The 19,800-nt window shown below is 40.6% G+C and overlaps 1 protein-coding gene across 4 annotated transcripts in view; it reads right to left on the minus strand.

Moving 5' to 3' along the window:
• TRNT1 (tRNA nucleotidyl transferase 1) overlaps positions 1 to 11,472 on the minus strand; it is a 22,161-nt gene extending 10,689 nt beyond the window's left edge. The window contains exons 1-4 of one of the 4 annotated variants that reach the window (XM_008518971.2): positions 10,895 to 11,304; positions 10,082 to 10,256; positions 6,180 to 6,373; positions 1,978 to 2,116 (exon numbers count right to left, since the gene is read on the minus strand). In XM_008518971.2, coding sequence (XP_008517193.1) covers positions 1,978 to 2,116; positions 6,180 to 6,373; positions 10,082 to 10,229 — 481 coding nt within the window. In that variant the 5' untranslated portion in view covers positions 10,230 to 10,256; positions 10,895 to 11,304. Of the gene's footprint in view, positions 1 to 1,977; positions 2,117 to 6,179; positions 6,374 to 10,081; positions 10,257 to 10,894 lie in introns of all 4 variants that reach the window. The other 3 variants (XM_008518978.2, XM_008518965.2, XM_008518985.2) reach the window with 3 other exon arrangements.
• Positions 11,473 to 19,800: the final 8,328 nt, after the last annotated feature.

A 19,800-nucleotide genomic window follows, 5' to 3' on the forward strand; every position in this document is an offset into this window, starting at 1 on the left:
TATGAAAAACCACCACCTGTCAATTTAGCTCTGATTATCCCAAATGCAACAACACTGGCAAGCTCAGGCTTAACACTTCCCAAGCTGTTTTGGTTTATATGGCATTTTGATATGTACAGCAAATTGTAAAGGCTCCAGATTCAAAAAGAAGTAACAGAAAATGAAAAGAAAAAAATAGGTAATAGACAAAAAAATGATTACAAAGTAGCAAATAAAATGTGGTATATCTGTCCCTTAATGCTGTTCCTCTTAATGGAAAGACAACTCTCCCTGGCGAGTATGGAATTACCAAGGTCTTTTTCCATAAAGGAAAGACCAAAATTTGAAGGTAAAAAACATAGGATATGACAAGAGCAAAAACTAGTAATGGTTCATCCAATAAGGCTTGAAAAAAGGCTGGACAGAAAAATGGGCTAAAAGTAAGGATTAGTGAGTACTCTACTGGTGTGTATTTTGTTTTGCTCTGAATATCACTCTTTTAAAATATAGTGAATAAAAATAAGAAATAAAGTTGAGTTGCTAAGAATAACATCGTGGTTAAGAATGTGACCTCTGGAGCCAGGCTGCTTTAGTTGGGATCCTAAGTCTGCAGCTTACCAGCTAGCAGGATCTGCTTCACAGGGTTGTTGGGAAAACTCAATTTATGTGATGTGATTAAAACAGTGCCTGGCACATTATAAGGATTCAGCAAATGTTAGAAATCAGTAGTACCAATTAGAATAGCTTTTATTTTTATAAAATGGTATCTTAAAAAAGAATATTTAGTTTCTTAGTTATGCTTATGAGAAGCTAGTTACGAGATTTTATACATTGCACTACTAAGAAAGAATGATGTACGATGAAATAAATACCTGGAGTTTGACCACACAATGGAGAGAAAACATGCCACCAGTTGGGCTCCCTCTGCTCATAAATCACCCAGGCTTTGGAAACCATGGCTCTCTGTGACTTGAACTAAATTACTTAACATCTCTGAATCTGTTTCCTCATCTGTCAAATAGGTTTAATACCCACTTCATGAAGTTTTCCTGAGAGTTAAATGAGACAAAGTATATCAAGCGACCACTGATGTGCCTAGAACCTAGTAGGCACTCTAGCAATGTTACCCATCAGTAATGTAATGAGCGAAAGATCCCACCTTGGCCTACAGCCCCCTTCTCCATCCCATAAAGTGAATCCTATTACTGTTGTCACAAACTAGGGTATGAATAGTGGATGCTTTCTCTCTCTCTTTTCTAATCCAAAGTCTTAAACATAAAGGGCTTGTCTAAAACTTAAAGTAAAAAAAAATAATGCTTCAATTATGTACCAAAATACTAACCTAATTCACATCTACTCCCATTACGATTCTTACTGCTCATTAACAAAAAAGTTACACTGAGATGATAAACAGGTTTCCTCTTACATGCCAATTCTGACTGATTGTAGAGGATTCCTACAATGCAATGCAATTAAAGAATCTGAGGTTGTGTCTAGGCTCAGCAATAGAAAACGTGCTGAAAACATTCACCAATGTGTGCCATGAACTCCAGAAGAGAGGAAAGGGTGGGACATGCATGCATGAAAGACAGTGCAGAGGACAAAGAGTGACACAGGGGGTGTGTCTGTGTGTGCATTTTTCTTACCTGAAATGTAACCATTTTTAGATGCAATTAATAAGTTAACATTGATTGAATGTGTACATGTGCCAGGCACTGTTCTAAACATTTACCATTATTAACTCCTTTAATCCTCACAACAACCCTACAAAAGAAATTAATAACATCTTCATTTTACAGCCAGTGAGTGATGGGGTCAGAATTTGAACACAGGAATTTGGGCTCTGGAGTCATCTTTTAACCAATATGCTACACTGTCTCTTAGAAGAAACTAATGCAAACTCTCAAGCTGGAGAACATTCCCAGAATGCAGGTTTCACTTGAAAAGAAGGCACTCAAATAGATTGAAGTAAAATACTATTTTATCTCCATGTATTACCTAAAAACATAGAATTTATAGTGAGATCTCTGCGTTCAGCATCTTTCTGCCAGTCAGTTGTGAATTCTACCTCAGCATGTCTTCCATCAGTGACAACATCAATCCGTAGTGTAGTAATTTCAAAATTTTCTTCATGAAGCTGTAATTAAATATATGTTTTTTAAAAATTAGTTTTTAGTATCACTAGATGGACTGAAAAAAATACAGGGGTCCTGACAGGTATATCTTCTTTCTTTTTAAAGTCAACTAGTGCACATATGTCTTGAAACAGAAAGACACCCACAATATTCAAAGATAGATCCAAAGAATATTTTTTAAAAATAAAATAATAAAACCATCCCAATTAAAAAAGATGAGTCTGACATAAAACGATGGCAACTCTGACAAGTGACATGACACAAGGGACGAGCCCTTCTAACGGCATACAGTCAGGTGTCGCTTAACAGGGATACGTTCTGAGAAACGTATCGTTAGGCAATTTTGTCACTGTGAACATCGCAGACGGTACCTACACAAACTGAGATGGTAGAGCCTTCTACACACCTAGGCTCTATGGGACTAATCTTACGGGACCACTGTCGTATATGCGGTTCATTGTTGACCGTTATGCAGCACATGACCATATTCTGGTTCTTAAATTTCAAATCAGGGTACTCTTTGAAATATTTTTGAATAGCTCCAGTTTGCAAAGAGCTGAATATCAATTTATAGACTACACACCATTGAGCAAAGGATTGACAGAAGAAGAAATACAAAGAGTTAACACATGCTGCAACTCCTTTACTGGTAATCATCAATGAAGCTAAAATAAAGTGTTACATATATCTTGGGAAGAGAGATAACCTCCAGCTGGGAAAAGTTGAGGAGTTTCATGATGGAGTGACATGTGAGCTGAGCCTTGAAAAGTACATAGGATCTGTATATGCAGATGTGGGAAGAAGAACATTCAAGTGAAAAGATGACTAAAGGCACAGCAGAGACGAAGAGGAAGTTTACCTGACAAAGAGCATATTAGCATTTAGGTGTAGACAGCAAAGGGTTTTACATGCCAAGCAGGAGTCTGGAATCTCTTCATGAGGAACTGAAAGCCACTAATGATCACTAGAAGTATGTTTTAGAATGCCTCTCAATCTCATATATATTCTTCCCTAGAAACAAGCTAGTTCTCACTAGAGAATTCCAGAACTCAGAAATTGAAGCACAAGCATCTCTGAAGGTAAAGGGTAAGCAAAGGGTTTGAAATAGAAGGAATGTTTGAAAATCAACATAAGAAACATCATCATAATAGGGACTGGCCCAGTGGCGTACTGGTTACACGTTCATGCACTCCAAAGTGGCCTGGGTTTTGTGGTTTCAGATCCCGGACGCAGACCTCCACACTGCTCATCAAGCCATGCTGAGGCAAAGTCCCACAGACAAAAAAGAGGATGGGTGGCACAGATGTTAGCTCAGGGCCAATCTTCCTCACCAAAAAAGAAACATCATCATAAGACAAATAATTAGACTGCTCTTACTCAGGCAGAGACCCAGAGATTAACCACTAGACAGAAAGGTGGACCTGAAAATAGTCAGAACTTGGAGCACCAGACATAGATGATCATGGGAGTAAAGCACCACAATGAAAACAGGATTAAGTGACAAAATCAACATGACCTCCATCCCTTTCCCCATTTGGTTTCCAAAATGCTAACAAGTAAGCTTTTTCTAACCTTGATAACACTGGAAGATTCCTCTGATTTTTCCTAATGAAAAGTCCTACTGATATTGACATTGGCACTCCCACAACTAACCAGCTGACCCCTTCCAAGCAAAACTACAATCAAGTTCTCAAGTCATTTTGCTAACACCAGAAGATCACCCAAATATAGAGAGTGCCAAAAAATACCCATATTTAAAGAAAGCCAACTGGCAAGACAGATAAAGCTCAGAGGAAATAAAGCCATTGTCAAAATAACTATATTGATATCCTAAGGTGTGATATGGCGATTTATAATAATAATATATAGATATATTTGGTCTTCATCCCTGTTTCTGGCATAGACCTCCCAAAACCCTTGGAATTTCCTGTGATGAGAGCACCTAAAGATGGAGGCTGGCTGCCAATGGGCCAACTATGTGACTAGAGGGTCGGAACTTTCAGTCACACCCCCAATCTCTGGGAGGGGACAGGGGCTGGAGATTGAGCTCAATTGCCAATGGCCAATGATTCAATCATGCCTATGCAATGAAGCCACCATAAAAACCCAAAAGGACACAGTTTGGAGAACTTCTGGGTTGGTGAACATGTGAAGATTTGGGGAGAAAGGTGCACTCAGGGCAAGGAAGCTCTCCACACTTTCCCTATACCTTACCCTATGCATCTCTTCTATCTGGTTGTTCCTGAGTTATATCCTTTTATAATAAACCGGTGATCTAGTAAGTAAAATTTTTCCAAGTTCTGTGAGCTGCTCTAGCAAATTAATCAAACCCAAGGAGAAGTCGTGGGAACCTCTGATTTATAGCCAGTTGGTCAAAAGTACCGGTAACAACCTCGACTTGCAACTGGTGTCTGAAGTCCAAGGAGGAGGTTGCTGGAACCTACAATCTACAGTCAGTTGGTCAGAAGCACAGGTAACGGCCTGGGCTTGTGCTTGGCATCTGAAATTGTTGGGGGGAGGAAGCAAGAGTATTCTTGTAGGAACTGAGCCCTTAACCTGTGGGATCTGATGCTATCTCTGGGTAGATAGCCTCAGAATTGAATTGAATTGTAGGAAACCCAGCTGGTGGCTGGAGCATTGCTCACTGGTGTGGAGAAACCACCCCAACCCCTTCATAAGGACAATAAAAGACATTACATCTGAAACAACAACAAGCAGCTTTCAAAAGAAATATTCTAAGAAAGACCCCTGGAAAATTTAAAAGATAGCAAAAGTTGCAAATATAATAGAAAGATTGGAAGATCAACTTAAGGCAATCTCATGGAAAGTAAAATAAAAGATATAAGAATATAAAACACGAAGACAAAACTAGAAGATCAGTCCCTGTGGTCCGACGCACAACACAATAGGAGTTTCCAAAGGAGAAGACACTAAAAGGGATGGAATTATGAGAAAAATACAAGAAAGCCACTAAGTGCCCTATATAATGAATGAAAAAATAAATCCAAACCAAGGTCCATCATCTTGAAATTTAAAACACAGAGATAAAAAGATCAGAAGGGCTTACAAAAGGAAAAAAATCAGGTCTCAAACAAAGGAGAACTCTGAATGAGGTCCAACTTCTCAGTGGCAGCAACAGAAGGCAGAAAACAAAGCCTTCACATTTCTGAGTGAAAATGATTCCTAGCCTCGAATTCCACAGCCAAGAAACTATCAGACCAGTGTGAAGGCAAAATGAAAATATACTCAGGCTTTCTCAGGTTTCAGACTATCAAAACGCGGGCATAAACCAAGAAAGAATCCCGCACGTGATCCAGGAACCAGGAGGTCTAACAAGGAAGAAGCCAAGGAAATTCCCAGGATCTGGTGCAGGGGAATCCCAGGATGAGAGCGGGAAGCCCGCCTAGAATGGCCAGATGGGAGCAGAAGACAGACTGCATCAGGTGAGATGGCTCAAAAAAAAGGAATGGAAACTTCATGTGTTTTAAGTCAACTGAGAGGAACTTTCTGTTCTGACACAGAGTACAGGAATGAATTAGTGGCATATGGATAGCTATGTAAAAGAAAAATGCAGGGAAAACCAACCATGCAACACAACAAATGTAGTCATAATATACTACACGATCCAGCTGTAAACAATACAGTTATAAATGTAAACCCTGAATATTGATTTAACCAAAAATTATGGTATAAATATACTGAGAAGATGAAGGAAGGAGAATTATATGTGCTTGCTGTTGAGGAGGGGTGTGGTAAGAAGACTAAATCATCTTCCCTCTTGGGAAGTTAATAGATAGCATCTTAAAACTGGGAAATTAAAAAGAAATGCAAAACAGTGCAGCATAGAAAGGTCTTTTTTAGAAATGTGGAGGTCTGGTGAGTACCATAAAAATTAGTTGAAAGTGGCTGCAACAAAGGAAGAGGCAGGGTTTCAGAAGAGGGTAGAGGAGACTGACATTTTTTTATTAGGCTTTTCATTATCTGCTTTTTTAAACCAGAAAAAAAAATAAAAATTTTAAAAATTACAAAAAAGGCAATGCAATTACTGTCACACTTTTCACTCACCCTGGCAGTGATTGTTCCATGCTTTTCTCCTTTGTTGTTTATCATACGAATACCGGCAGACTGAAACATCTCCTTCATTTGAGCTGGGGTAGCAGTGGTAGCAAAATCCACATCCTGAGGCTTTACTCCATTTAATAAATCCCTCACTGCTCCTCCTGCTATTCTTAATTCATGATTTTCTTTGACAAATAATTCTGAGATAACAAAGAATATTTTTTATTTCAATGTGTTTCTAAAGAAGCAAAGAAGTACAAGGTTTTTCAATCTATTAGGGACAGCAGACATTATTCCACTGAGCCTTTTCATATGAAAATTAGGAGAACGGGCCCATAGAAATGAAGTGTTTTGCCTAGAGCAGAATGCCTGTAACAACTGTGAGAAGCAGGGAACTTGCAGAATTTTTCTTTGCAGAGGCAGAAGATAATTCAGAATTCCACAATGCCTCAAAGTCATTATTATAAATTTGAATTCTTTCCAAAGAGTAAAGTGAACAATTCTGCTTTCTTTCTCCAGGTTTGTGTGCATCCTCTAGAAATGTGAAGTGTTCTTGTATGTATTTCTCTTTGTGTATTGATGTTGAGGCATGAAACTATTAAACTATCAAACATTAGCCTACCACACCACGTATGATAAATGTTATAGCTAAGAATCCTTCAAGAAATAACCTGCATATGATGTTTAAAACCAACTCATCTCTCTGCTCTACAAAAACCATGTGAACCCTGGAACTACTGTGACAGTCTCAGTACAGGAGACAGAGTTGATGCCTCTGTAGGTATGGGACAAGGCACAGTCCACTATAACTATCCATAAAACCAAAGGACACCAAATGGAACCTAGTGAGAATGACATCCAGGAACTGGCCTCATATGACCAGCTAAGCCTTGGTGTTGCTATGAGCTGGCCTGGAACTCACAACTAGGCCCTGGTGTTCTCCTGCTGAACATAATGTCAGAGAACATCCACATCAGACAAGGCCACTCTGTGACCACGATGGATCAAGATAAGCCAACTCGTAATCATGTTCAAACACAGACAAGACATGAATGCTGTCTACGACACCACCCTCTAACAGTTAAGATGTATGACTGCTCCTTATTTACCAGTTTTAGCCTTGCCCTGTGTTCTCACCTTCTACCCAAGAATTATTATGAATCACAGCTTTATCCCTGCTTCCTGACACCAGCTAATCCACAGCAAAGCCCCACTTCTTAAACCCGCCCCAAAACCATGTGATACGGCCCAAATCCTACAAGAAGTCCTTTCTAAAACCCTTTCACCAAGACGTCCCAAGGTTCTCCATGGTCAGCGTTCTTCCTCACTGCAAGAAGTAACAACTCAACTTGGTGTGTTTCTAGTGGACTCCGGCCGGAGAGCACTGACCTGAGATTTCAGCTAAATGCATCAGAGCTCTAACATTCCTAATCACAACTCAAAATGTCATCTTCCGTCCCGGCTCTAACTTCTTCTGTTCTCTGTCATCTCCTCCTCTACCTATTCTTCCCAAACCTTCCAGCCCATTCTCTGTAGATTCCCTAAATGATTTGCTAAAAAATAACGAACGCTCCCTCCCTTTACCTTCTTGCCTTAACCAAAAGCTCTTCCACAAGGATAACACTTCCATAAGTCCTCTCTAACAGTAAGTGTCCATATTCCTTTAACTCCACATTTCTCATCAAGTCCCACTGATTATATTTCCCTCTTAAGGGTTCCTTATTATGGGGACCATGGTCCCTTAAAATATAAAAATCATGTATGTTAGTCCACAGTTTTTATGAGATTTATAGAGGTCCATGACCCAAAAGGTTAAGGACTTCCACAATATTTCTGGACTCTAGCTTCATTTTGCCCTAGTCCAGGGGCCTCGTAATCTCCTTCCTGTACTGGTACAAGAGTCTCACAAGAGTGCCCTCATTTATCTCCCTGCCTCCAGGGCTGCACCACTCCCCTTAAATCCCGCCTCCATGGTCTAGATAGAGGGATCTAAATCACCAGCTTAGTTATGCTATGCCACTGCTCCCCTAACTACTCACAGCACAATATCCAAATTTCTTTCGTACAGTAGCCAAGGGCCTCCATGACCTACTTCTGTTTCATCTCTCACTATCTTTGCATCACATTTTACAAGTGCCAAACTCTCCTTGTAGTTTCCTTCTGTTAACTTTGCTCACACGAATCACTTCACCTAAACACCTTCCCAACTTATTCATCTAGTTGAACGGCTAACTATCAAATGTATTGGCACACAACCCACACTTAGAAAGACATTTCACATAGCAGTCACACACTTGTGTGTGTGTATGTTAAGTAAAAATTCCATGAAATAATACTTAACCTTCCTACATACCATGCAATCTAATCTGTTCTATTTTATCCCCTTTTCCTCTATTTTTTTAATGCTGGTCATGACCACTAAATTGACTTCTGACTCACCTGAGGGGTCAGTGTTTTTCCCACCCTCAGTGGGAAAAACACTGATCTAGCTCACCCTTATTCATCTTTGGCGATTCAGCTTAGGAAGCTTCTCCTGATGGTGGAGTTAAGTGAATTCTTCTAAGCTACTCGAATAGCCTATCTTTATGCATACTAATTATATTAAAATTACCTGGTTATATCTGTCTCCCCACTCCTCAGGGCAGAAAACCTCTCTTACTCATCTTTCCACCAACTTGGCTTACCATGGAAGTGAACTGTGATATCATAGCATTAAAAAACAAGAAGAGTGGCTTCACTGGAAAGTATTATTTTCTTAAAAGGCTTTCTTCCTTCAAATTAAAATATTATCTAAGAAACTGTTTTGGAATGCAAACAATGGGTAAGGATGAAGGTCAAGGCTGAAGACACAGACAACCACTGTTTGAAGATGCTGGCACCACATCCGCTGGGGGCCCCCTACTTCAAGATCATGTGAAGAACCTCTAAGAATCAAGCTCTGGATCATCTACCTCTGACATGTACCTGAAAAAATCATCTAATTTCAAGAATAGGAAAGTAGCTTTGAGAATAAGCTAATACAAAAACAGTCATTTTAAAGCAATGGTTCCTCCACCTTTGCTGCATCAAATTTAATGGAGTTGAATTTTTAATAAAAATTTATAGATGCCCATCCTCCCCAGAGATTCCAGTTCAGTATGTCGGGGGTGGGACCCCAGCATCTGTATGTTTTAAAAGGTCCCCAGGTGAATCTAAGAGACAGCCAGGGTTGCAGACCGCTGTTCAGGTCATGTTTCTACATACATACACATTGTAGTTCTGAAGGCATCACTAAAATACCACAGGCTTGGAAAGGCAGCTGTCTGGCTGCTTGAGCAACAGCAGCAGCTGATATTGAGGACCAATATAAGCAATGATAAAACTGTGGCAAGCAAGATGAAGCTGCTGCCATCAGGCACTTATAGCTAAAGCCATTTCCTGTCTTCTTTCCAGACATGTTCCGGATGTGCACAAGTGGAGGCGACTCCTATTTCCTCCTGCCTTCAGTTCCCTCAGAAAGCACTTATACCTAGGGAGGAAATACAGCTTAGTGATTGCAAGCTGGGTTCTGAAATCAGAATGCACAAGTTCAAAACCCAGCTTTCCAGTTATTACTTATAGAAACTCTGGCAAAGCATTTCGCACTCCAAGTTTCTGTTTCCTCATCCACAAAACATGAGAAAATGTACCTACTTATTAAGTTAGTAGGCCCAATCCTTTCATGTAAAGTACTCAGCATAGCAAAGAGAAAAGCCACGCTTTTTATTACAGCCATTTCTTCCCTCTTCCTGTGATTTAGCGGCTATGGTTTTGGATTACCCACAGGAAACCTTTTTCGTTAGCTCAACAAAAACAGGCTAAAAAACGTTAACCCCCTGCCTCTCCATTTACACAGGTTTCCAAAGCAAGAAAAGCCATCCTAATCTCACCTGTCAGACTCTTCAATCCTTCTGTGAAAAGTGACTGGAATTCTGGAGACTGCAACTTCATTGTAAATAGATATTGCTTCAGAAGGCACACTCTGCTCCAACCACGGCTCAGTAATGGCCTGCGCCAGGGATTCAGGCACCTCAGCATCTGGGGAGAAAGTCACCAACCCCACATCTACAAGACAAACATGCATGCACAACAATGACTTCTAAACGAGGAGGGAAAGAAGGGGATACAGTGCAATTTTTTTATGAACTGAAAGACATTCATCTCCTGTTCGGATGAAAATCTGAAATAAGTGACAATTTGAGGAATAGTTATGACTAAATCTATGCTTGTCGCTGTCCAGTTTTGTACTCCTGAAACACTGCGCGTATCACATTTTACTGTTACAAGAGTCCCCTGAAAGGTGAGTTTCAGTTAAAGCTGAGGAGTACAGGGCTGCCAAGAACAGTGGTTCCAGAAAACGTAACTCAAAGACTTGCAGGAACACTTGGTCTCCTCCCGAACAAGTCACAGCCACATGTGTGTATCACCGTACTTCCCAACACATGTGACATTTATGACTCAGGGATATTTCCCAGCATTATTTTATATATTTTCCCATGACTTGTTTGCTGCCCGCTTTTTCCTCACTCACCACCTCCCCCCATGATACCGTGTCCCGAGTCCCACCCACACCCTGTCTTCCACATAAGGTGGGCACCCAGGTGACTCCCACGGAGAGGGACCACTAAAGAGGAACCATTCTTTTCCTTGGAAAGCAGGTTTCAGGGAGCGCCGTTTCCCAGCAGGGGGCGAGTTCCCCTTACCGAGACCACATGGGAAAGAAAAACACTCCGTTTGCTTCCACATCTGCCTCAACGCAAAAAAACCCGTTGGGGACCCTGGCCCTGAAATGGCGTGTTCCGCCCCCCACACCAGGTGCTGGCCCGAAAAGACTTGGTGAGACCCTCGGGGGCATGGCCGAGAGGAAGGGAAAGTGCCCGGGGGAAGCCCGATGAATCAGCCCGCGGTCAGCCGAGACGTGGCAGCGACGCGGCCCCTGGACCTCCACACTGGGCTTTGTCCCCGAGAGCGGAGGTGGCCTCTCGCCGCCCCCGGCTCCCGCCTTCACCTATACCCGGCCCCGAGCGGGCAACACCGTTCCTCCCGGCCCCTTTGTGCGGTGCGCACCCGCACGCCCCCCACGCGCCCGCTCACCGGCCGCGCCGCCGCCGTCGCCGCCGCGCGCACTTCCGGGCAGCGGGCGCCGTGGCGTCACCGACGCGCGTCGGCCGGCGACGAATGGGAAGTCGCAGCAGAGCGTGGGCGGGGCCCCGGCGGGCTGTCGGCGCCGCTGCAGTCTCTTGACGGCGCGGCCTCTTGCGGAGCGCGGTTAGGGGCGTCTTCTGTGGCCCGCGGAGGCCGGGTGCGGGGGAGGGACCCAGGGGACCGGCGTTTGTTTTATTTGTGTCTTCCCGTAGCTATTTCCCTGCGGGGTTCAGACGCCCATCTGCATTGCATACCTGTGTGACCTTCCACAAGTGACACTGTCTTCCTTTGTAAAATGAGACTGTCAAGAAAACCTATTTGAGGGGGTTGCCAGTCTTAAATACCATGTTACTCCCTAGTAAAAGGACTGCACAGTAAGTGTCAACTTATTCTTTCCTTCTCCCGGATTCACACTTGACTCATGTTACTTTTCTATACCCTACTCTCTGCACGAGAATAAGAACAATTTTAAAAACACTCAAGAGTCGGAGACACATGGTCAAGGCCTAGGCAGAGGGTTCAAGACACACTCATTCTAAATTTAAGCCCTCGGGTCCGTTGAAATTACTGGGCATATTTCTGTTCCCACCTGTCTTTTGTAACCATGGGCATCCATGATCTAGAGGCTTTTGCAGCTATAAGGCGAAGAACTTGGATTTGATTCAGTTCTTTGGTTTTCCCAGGGCAGAGAAGAGAGAAGAAAGTGGCGAAAGGGGCCGGCCTGGTGGCACAGCGGTTAAGTGCAGGCATTCTGCTTCAGGGGCTTGGGGTTTGCTGATTGGGATCCCGGGTGCAGACATGGCACCGCTTGGCAAGCCATGCTGTGGTAGGCGTCTCACACAGAAAGAGGAAGATGGGCAGATGTTAACTCAGGGCCAGTCTTCCTCAGCAAAAAGAGGAGGATTGGCGGCAGATGTTAGCTCAGAGCTAGTCTTCCTAAAAGAAAAAAAAGGAGTGGCAAAGGAGTGGGAGTGTAGCCCTAAATCCTTAAAATGGGAAACTTTCATAATGTTTCCCAATTATCTTAAAAGTGAATAAAATCTACATCACATAATGTATGTGTTTTACTTGAAGGAAAAATGTAGTCTTGTTAATATAACTTTAAATTATTGAACTTCCCTGAAGTTTTCCTAGAAAAATTCGTGTGCCATGATATTTCTGTGGCTTCCAATGATTAGACCTCTTATCTTCAGAGGTGTGAGTTATCCCATTTTGAGAAGCACAGGGCTAGCTTTCCAAGCTGCCATCCAGACAGCATTGATTCAATCCAACTGTTTTACACACTAATGAATGTGTATATCCTGACTAGACCAAGAAAAAAATACAGAGAATTCAATGTAAAGGAGCACGTCACTACAGACATGTAGACATTAACAGGATAATAGGAGCTATTATGGGCAGTTTTACTCCAACCGATTTGACATTGTAGATGAAATGGACAAATTCTTTGAAAACTACAACTTATCAGAACTGAAACAGGATGAAATTTTAAAATCTGAATAGCCCTTTACTATTAAAGAAATTGAATTTTGTTCAACAAACTTCCCACAAAGATAATTCCAGGCCCAGATGGTTTCGGTGGTCAAATTTATCAACCACTTAAGGAGGAAATTACACCAATCTTGCACAATTTTTATTCAGAAAATAGAAGAGGGAACACTTTTCCTATCATTTGAGGCCAACATAACACTGATAACAAACCTGAAAAGATATTACCAAAAAAAGAATTTACAGCTCAATATCTCCATGAACATAGAAACAAATATCTTTAATAAAATATTAGCAAATTGAATTCAGCAAGTTCAATTGATCAAGCTGGGTTTATCCCAGGAATGCGAGGTGGATTTAACATTTGAAAACCAATGTTATTCACCATATTATCAGACTAAAAAAGAAAAACTATATAATCATCCTAATAGATGCAGAAAAGCACTTAAAATTCAACACCCGTTCATGATAAAAAACACTCAAAAAATTAAGATTAGAAGATATCCTCAGTCTGGTAAAGGACATCTGTGAAAAATGTATAGCTAAAATACTTAATGGTAAAATTCTGACCATTTTTCTTCTAATATCAGCAACAAGGCAAAGATGCCTAGTCTCACTACTTCTTTTTGACATTTTACCATAGTTCATAACCATTAACCTAAGGCAAGAAAAAGAAATAAAAGACATAACAATTGAGAAGGAAGCAAAACTCTTTGTTTTCATATGACATAATGGTGTACACAGAAATCGTAAGAATTGACAAAACAACTATTAGAACTAATAAGTGAATTTAGCAAGGTCTTAGGATTCAAGGTTAATATATAACAATCAATTGTATTTTTATATAGTAGCAGCAAATAATTGTAAATAAATTCTAATTTTAGTAGTAGCTAAAACTGTTTATAGATATATGTAGATACAGATTCTAATGTAGGAATAAATCTAACAAAAAAAGCTATATCTTTGGCAACCAAGCATATATAAAGATATTTAACATCATCAGTTGTTAGGGAAATGCAAATTAAAACCACAATGAGATATCATCACATAACTATTAGAATATTTTGATTAAAAAACCTGGCAATATCAAGTGCTGGTGACAATGCAGATCAACTAGAACCTTCATACATTGTTGGTGAGAATACAAAGTGTTGCAGCCACTTTGGAAAACCATTTGGCAATTTCTGAAGTTAAATATACACTTACCATACAACCCAGCAATCTAACTCCTAGATATTTACCCTGAGAGAAACGAAAACTATGTTCACACTAAAAAACATATGTCAGTGGGCATAGTAACTTTATTGATAATCAGGCAAACCTGGGAATAAGCCAAATTTGCTTTAACAGAGGAATGGATAAGTGAACTGTGGTACCTCCATACAATGGAGTAGTACTCAGCAATATAAAAGAATGAACTATTGGAATACACAACAACATATCTAAACCTCAAGTCAAGAAAGCCAGACTCAAGAGGCTACATACTGAATGATTCTGTTTATATGACATCTTGGAAAAGGGAAAACTATAGAGACAGAAAATAGATCAGTTGTTGCCAGGCACTGGAGATGAAGGGAGGAGTTTACTACAAAGAGGCATGAGAGAATTTGGGGGCGAGGGAGGTGATGGAATGGTTCTGTACCTTGATAATGGTGGTATACGCTGTGTGTGTTTGTCAAAACACATAGAACTAAAAAGTGTAAGCTTTCCTGTATGTAAATTATACCTCAATAAACATGCTCAAAATGCTGTCTTTCTATATATTAGCAAAAAACAACTAGAATATGAAATTTAAAAATGTATGTATTGGGGGGCTAGTAGCATAGTGGTTAAGTTAGCATGCTCCACTTCGGTGGCCCAGGATTCACAAGTTTGGATCCCGGGTGCAGACCTGCACACCGCTCATCAAGCCATGCTGTGGCAGAGTCCCACATACAAAAATAGAGGAAGATTGGCACAGATGTTAGCTAAGGGACAATCTTCCTCAAGCAGAAAGAGGAATATTGGCAACAGATATCAGCTCAGGGCCAATCTTCCTCACCAAAAAAAAAAATGTAAATATATATTAATTTTTTTATATATATATATATATTGGGCCAGTCCCATGGCATAGTGGTTAAGTTCAGTGCACTCCTCTTCAGTGGCCTGGGTTTTCCGGCACAGACCTACCCCATTCGTCAGCCATGCTGTGGCGGTGACCTACATATAAAGTAGAGGAAGATTGGCACAAGTAAAATATATATTTTTTTTAAAAGGCGCTCAAGGAATGCTTGATCAAATGAATTCAGTTATTAAAGCATTTACATATGAGGGTAGAATGAAGGACTTTAAGGCCGTTAAACTAAAGGGGAAAAGAACTCTGTAGATAGAATGTCCCTCAACCCCCCTCCCAAGTATATTGGTGTGGACAACGGAAAGTCCTCTCTCCCCACACAAGATGTTTACTGTTCTCTCTTCGTACAGACTCATTGTAAGTGAAATAAGACTTTACGTGCAAAGGAACTGGCATTTACTACACAGAATTCCTCCAGGAAGTATTCTCTTTGTATAGTACATACCCGGAAGTAAATATCAGGAACAGAGGGTACTGTTAGGGTGAGGTGGGTTTCTATCATACTGTGGAAACACTACAGCCATGAGTATTATTCTGCAGTTAGAAGGCAACATATTATTAAAAAGGAAAGTCAAGAAAATGAGATAAAAACAGTTTAGAAATACATATCAATATTTATTGTATATACCAACCTTAGGTCTTAACAGTTATCAGTGCTGGTTTGAAAACCCGTTCACGCTGGTTGGAATGTACTTCAGTGCTGGTTAAAGATTCTCTCAAGAGTGGACCGCTTCCATCTTTCTTCACAGTAAATCAGATCTTCGATTCCAGTTTATACATCTAGTGGCCAAAATGTGGCTCCTAAATGTTCAGTTGTCTCTTCGTTCATCTAAGTTTTGGCTGTGTTTCTTTGAAACTGATTCATTTCTGCAAACCAGAGAGAGAAATAATAGTTTCTGTATAGCAGTTGTGAATGTAACCCTGTTTTCATTCATTCATTCACTCATCAGATGTTTGTTTAGTGTTACTATGTGCCAATGGCATGTATGAATAGCACAATAATGATAAGATTACCTAACAGTTTATATTGTGCTTAGAATGGTGCCAGGTATTGTATTAACTCATTAATCCTCACAAACACCCAATGAGGTATTTCTCCAATGAGGAAACAGGCACAGAGAGATGAACTTGTCTAAGGTCACCCAGGTGGTAAATGGCACAAAGAGAGTTCAAAGCCAGATGTTCTGACTAACCACTACTGCACTCTGATAAAGCTGGAGAAGCAGGCAGGGACCAGATCATGCAGGGCTGGTCCTTTACATGATGACATTTGGATTTCATTTTAATGGTAATAAGAAGACATTAAAGGTTTTTTAAACAGGGTTTTTCATAAATCCATTTGTGTTTTCATGCAATTATTCTGGCTGCAGCATGGAGGATGGGTTGGAAGGGCCTGGTAAATGTATTATATATTAATATTAAATGTATTATCTCACTGTTCTCAAGGTCGGAAGTCCAAAATGGATCCAGAGAGCTGCATGCCTTCTGGAGGTACTTGGAGAGAATATGGTTTTTTGTCTTTTCCAGCTTCTAGAGGTTCCCTCCCTCCCTCTTCAAAGCCAGCGGAGTAATATCTTCTTTCCTCTCTCACCCTCCTGCCACGTTCTTACAAGGACCTTTGTGATTGCATTGGGGTCCCCAGGATAATCTTCCCATGATCCTCACCTTAATCACATCTGCTGTGTAAGGTGACATGTTCACGGCATCTGGGAATTAAGACATGGACATCTTTGAGGGTCCAGAATTCAGCCTCCTGCAAGCCCCAAATGTGTGTTTTAGTAATTATGGGGATGGGAAGACACAGGAGCACCAAGGATTATTATGTTACAAAACAAGTGACTGGTCAACCTGGGACATTAACTGCAGTGACCCTAATGCTGAGTACTTCCTCCATTTTTTCCCCTTCCTGGGTTTAGACACGTGGTTTGATTTCCAGTGAAAACACATGGCTGAAGAGAGGTGGAACCATTAAATGGCAGAGTGATACCACTCAGATCAGAGTTCTCCACTCCACCTGTCACATCTCACGCCAGGACCCTTGGCATCAGCAGTCCTTAATATGTCACTGTTCCCAGGAGCATCTGCCTTTGAAAATAGGACAGAGAATGGAAAATAATGCTTCACAAAGAGATCTGAATTTAAAGTGATAGCATTTTAGGCTCCTTGGGGAAGATATCTGAGGCAATATTTAGACAAGTCAGATAAAAACATAATTGTGACCTATTTTTAATATTCTGCAGTTTTAGAGTGATGGTGGTTGGCTCCTCAAACCCCTCCCCAAACCTTTTTTTTCTTTGTAAGTAACACTGAGTAATTTGTTTAAAAGAACAAGTTCTGTTTCAAGAATGTGTTCTTTCTTTGAAACAACAAAAAGTACCTGTTTGAGGAAAAAGTCATTCACTCGTTTTGTTCTCATGAAAGTTTAATAGAAGCCAACTAAAGTTTAAGATCTCCCAGAGGACAAATAAAGATATTTCTCGGCAAATGTAGAATCGCAATTTTCATTGGTGCTAGGGGATTTCACACACAAATGCAATTTTATTTTACATTTAAAAGAGGTAAGTAAATAGACAAATCAATTTTAGCTGTTCTGAAATTTCATACTGGGTCATTAATTTTAAAAGATGGGACTTCAATAATACTTAAAAGAACAGAGGCCCAAGGGTAAAGGCTGAGAATAATCACCTTCACAATTCTGACTTAGCAGCGGAGATCAGAACCAAGAAGAGTCGCGACAGCTTCCTTGTGATGTTCACCATTGCCTTTCTTACCTTTAAATATAGCTCCCTATGGAATTCCCTACTGTAACCACACAAGTCCCCACTTCTTTCCTTAAAACTGGATATTCTGATGGATTCTGACAAAACCAAGGTAGGTGAAATTAAGACCTGTCCTCATGTCTAGTGGCAGAGACGAGTTATACACATAATATTAGTAAAATATAAAGACACGCACATGCAGCAGCTGAATGTACACTTGAGGAAGAGAGTAGAGTCAAAGGTCTTGGTGTAGGAGGTGATATTCAGAATCAATCTGAATTAATTGGAAGTTTCTCAAGAGGAATCTCCTCCCTCACCACCATCTAATAAGGTATTTAGATCCATTTAAGCACTTTTTATATTGTTTCTTTTACAATAATTGTTACAAGTGTGGAATTAAAGTTTTGCCATCCTGAGGAATGTGACTTTGGGGAGCACCATGAAGAAGCTGTGCTAAGCAAGAACTCTGAACCTCAGTTTACTCATCTGTAAAATGGGTTTATAGGACTACAATAAGGTAATGTGTGTAAAGCAGTGGACAGTCCCAGGCACACAGCAGGTTCTCTCTTGACTGAAATGGAGTGCTAATTTACACCAATAAGGTAAGTTTAGGGGCCGGCCCGGTGGCGCAGCAGTTAAGTGTGCACGTTCCACTTTGGCGGCCAGGTGTTCGCCGGTTTGGGTCTGGGGTATGGACATGACACTGCTTGGCAAGCCATGCTATGGTAAGCGTTCCACATATAAAATAGAGGAAGGTAGGCACAGATGTTATCTCAGGGCCAGTCTTCCTCAGCAAAAAGAGGAGGATTTGCAGCAGATGTTAGCTCAGGGCTAATCTTCTCAAAAAAATAAATAAAAAATAAAGTAAGTTTAATTGTATGGCTTTTTTTGTTTTGGGTTTTTTTTTTTTTTTCCCCTCACATTCTGATTGCTTTCCTACATCTGGCTTTAAGAGCAAAGAACTGGTCACTGAGTAAAGAGCTGAAAGAGCTTCGGCTTCTGAGATTCTGTATGGAATAAAGATGTGCTTTTAATTTTAGCTACATGTGGTAAATCCACAGATTGATTTTATTCTGGGATTATTCTGATAACTACCTGGAATTCTACTTAAATCCTGTTAGGGCATCTTTCTAGTGTTTTTTATGACAGTTTTATCATGTCCTAAGATTCACTTGAAGTGTGTCACTCGGTGGTTTTCGGTATATTCACAGGATTGGCAACCATCACCACAATCAATTTTAGAACATTTTCATTACCCTAAAAGAAACCTTGCACTCATTAACAGTCACTACCCATTTTTCCCCAACTCCCCGCACTCAGCCCTAGGCAACGACTAATCCACTTTCCATTTCTACAGATTTGCCCCTTCCAGATAGTTCATAGAGTGAAGTCGTGCAATATGTGGTCTTTTGTGACTGGCTTCTTTCACTTTGCTTCATGTTTTCAAGGTTCATCCATGTTATAGCATGCATCAAACTTCATTCCTTTTATTGCTTAATAATATTCCATTGCATGGATACACCACTACTCTCTATTCACTCATCAGTTGATGTGATGTTGTTTCCACTTTCTGGCTATTATGAATAATGTTGCTATCAACATTCACATACAAATTTTTGTGTGGATGTATGTTTTCAATTCTCTTGAGCATTTGCCTAGGAATGAAATTACTGGCTCATATGGAAACTCTATATTTAACCTTTTAAGGAACTCCCAGACTGTTTTCCAAAGTGGCTGCACCACTTTACATTCCCTCCAACAGTCCATGAAGGTTCCAATTTCTCCACAGCCTCACCAACACTGTTTATTATTGTCTGTCGTTTTTATTTTAGCCATCCTAATGGGAGTGAAGAGGTATCTCCCTGTGGTTTGGTTTGCAGTTTTCTGATGGATAATGACATTGAGCAGCTTTTCATGTACATATTGGTTACTGTCCTATTTACTTTGGAGTCATGTCTGTTCAAAGTCTTTGCCCACAGCTCCGTGGCTGAGTGGTTAAGTTTGTGCGCTCTGCTTCAGTGGCTGGGGGTTTGTGGGTTCAGATTCTGGGTGCAGACCTACACACTGCTCATCAAGCCATGCTGTGGCAGCATCCCACATAGAA

Source organism: Equus przewalskii, chromosome 15 (genome assembly GCF_037783145.1).
Source record: "Equus przewalskii isolate Varuska chromosome 15, EquPr2, whole genome shotgun sequence".
Classification (NCBI taxonomy): domain Eukaryota; kingdom Metazoa; phylum Chordata; class Mammalia; order Perissodactyla; family Equidae; genus Equus; species Equus przewalskii.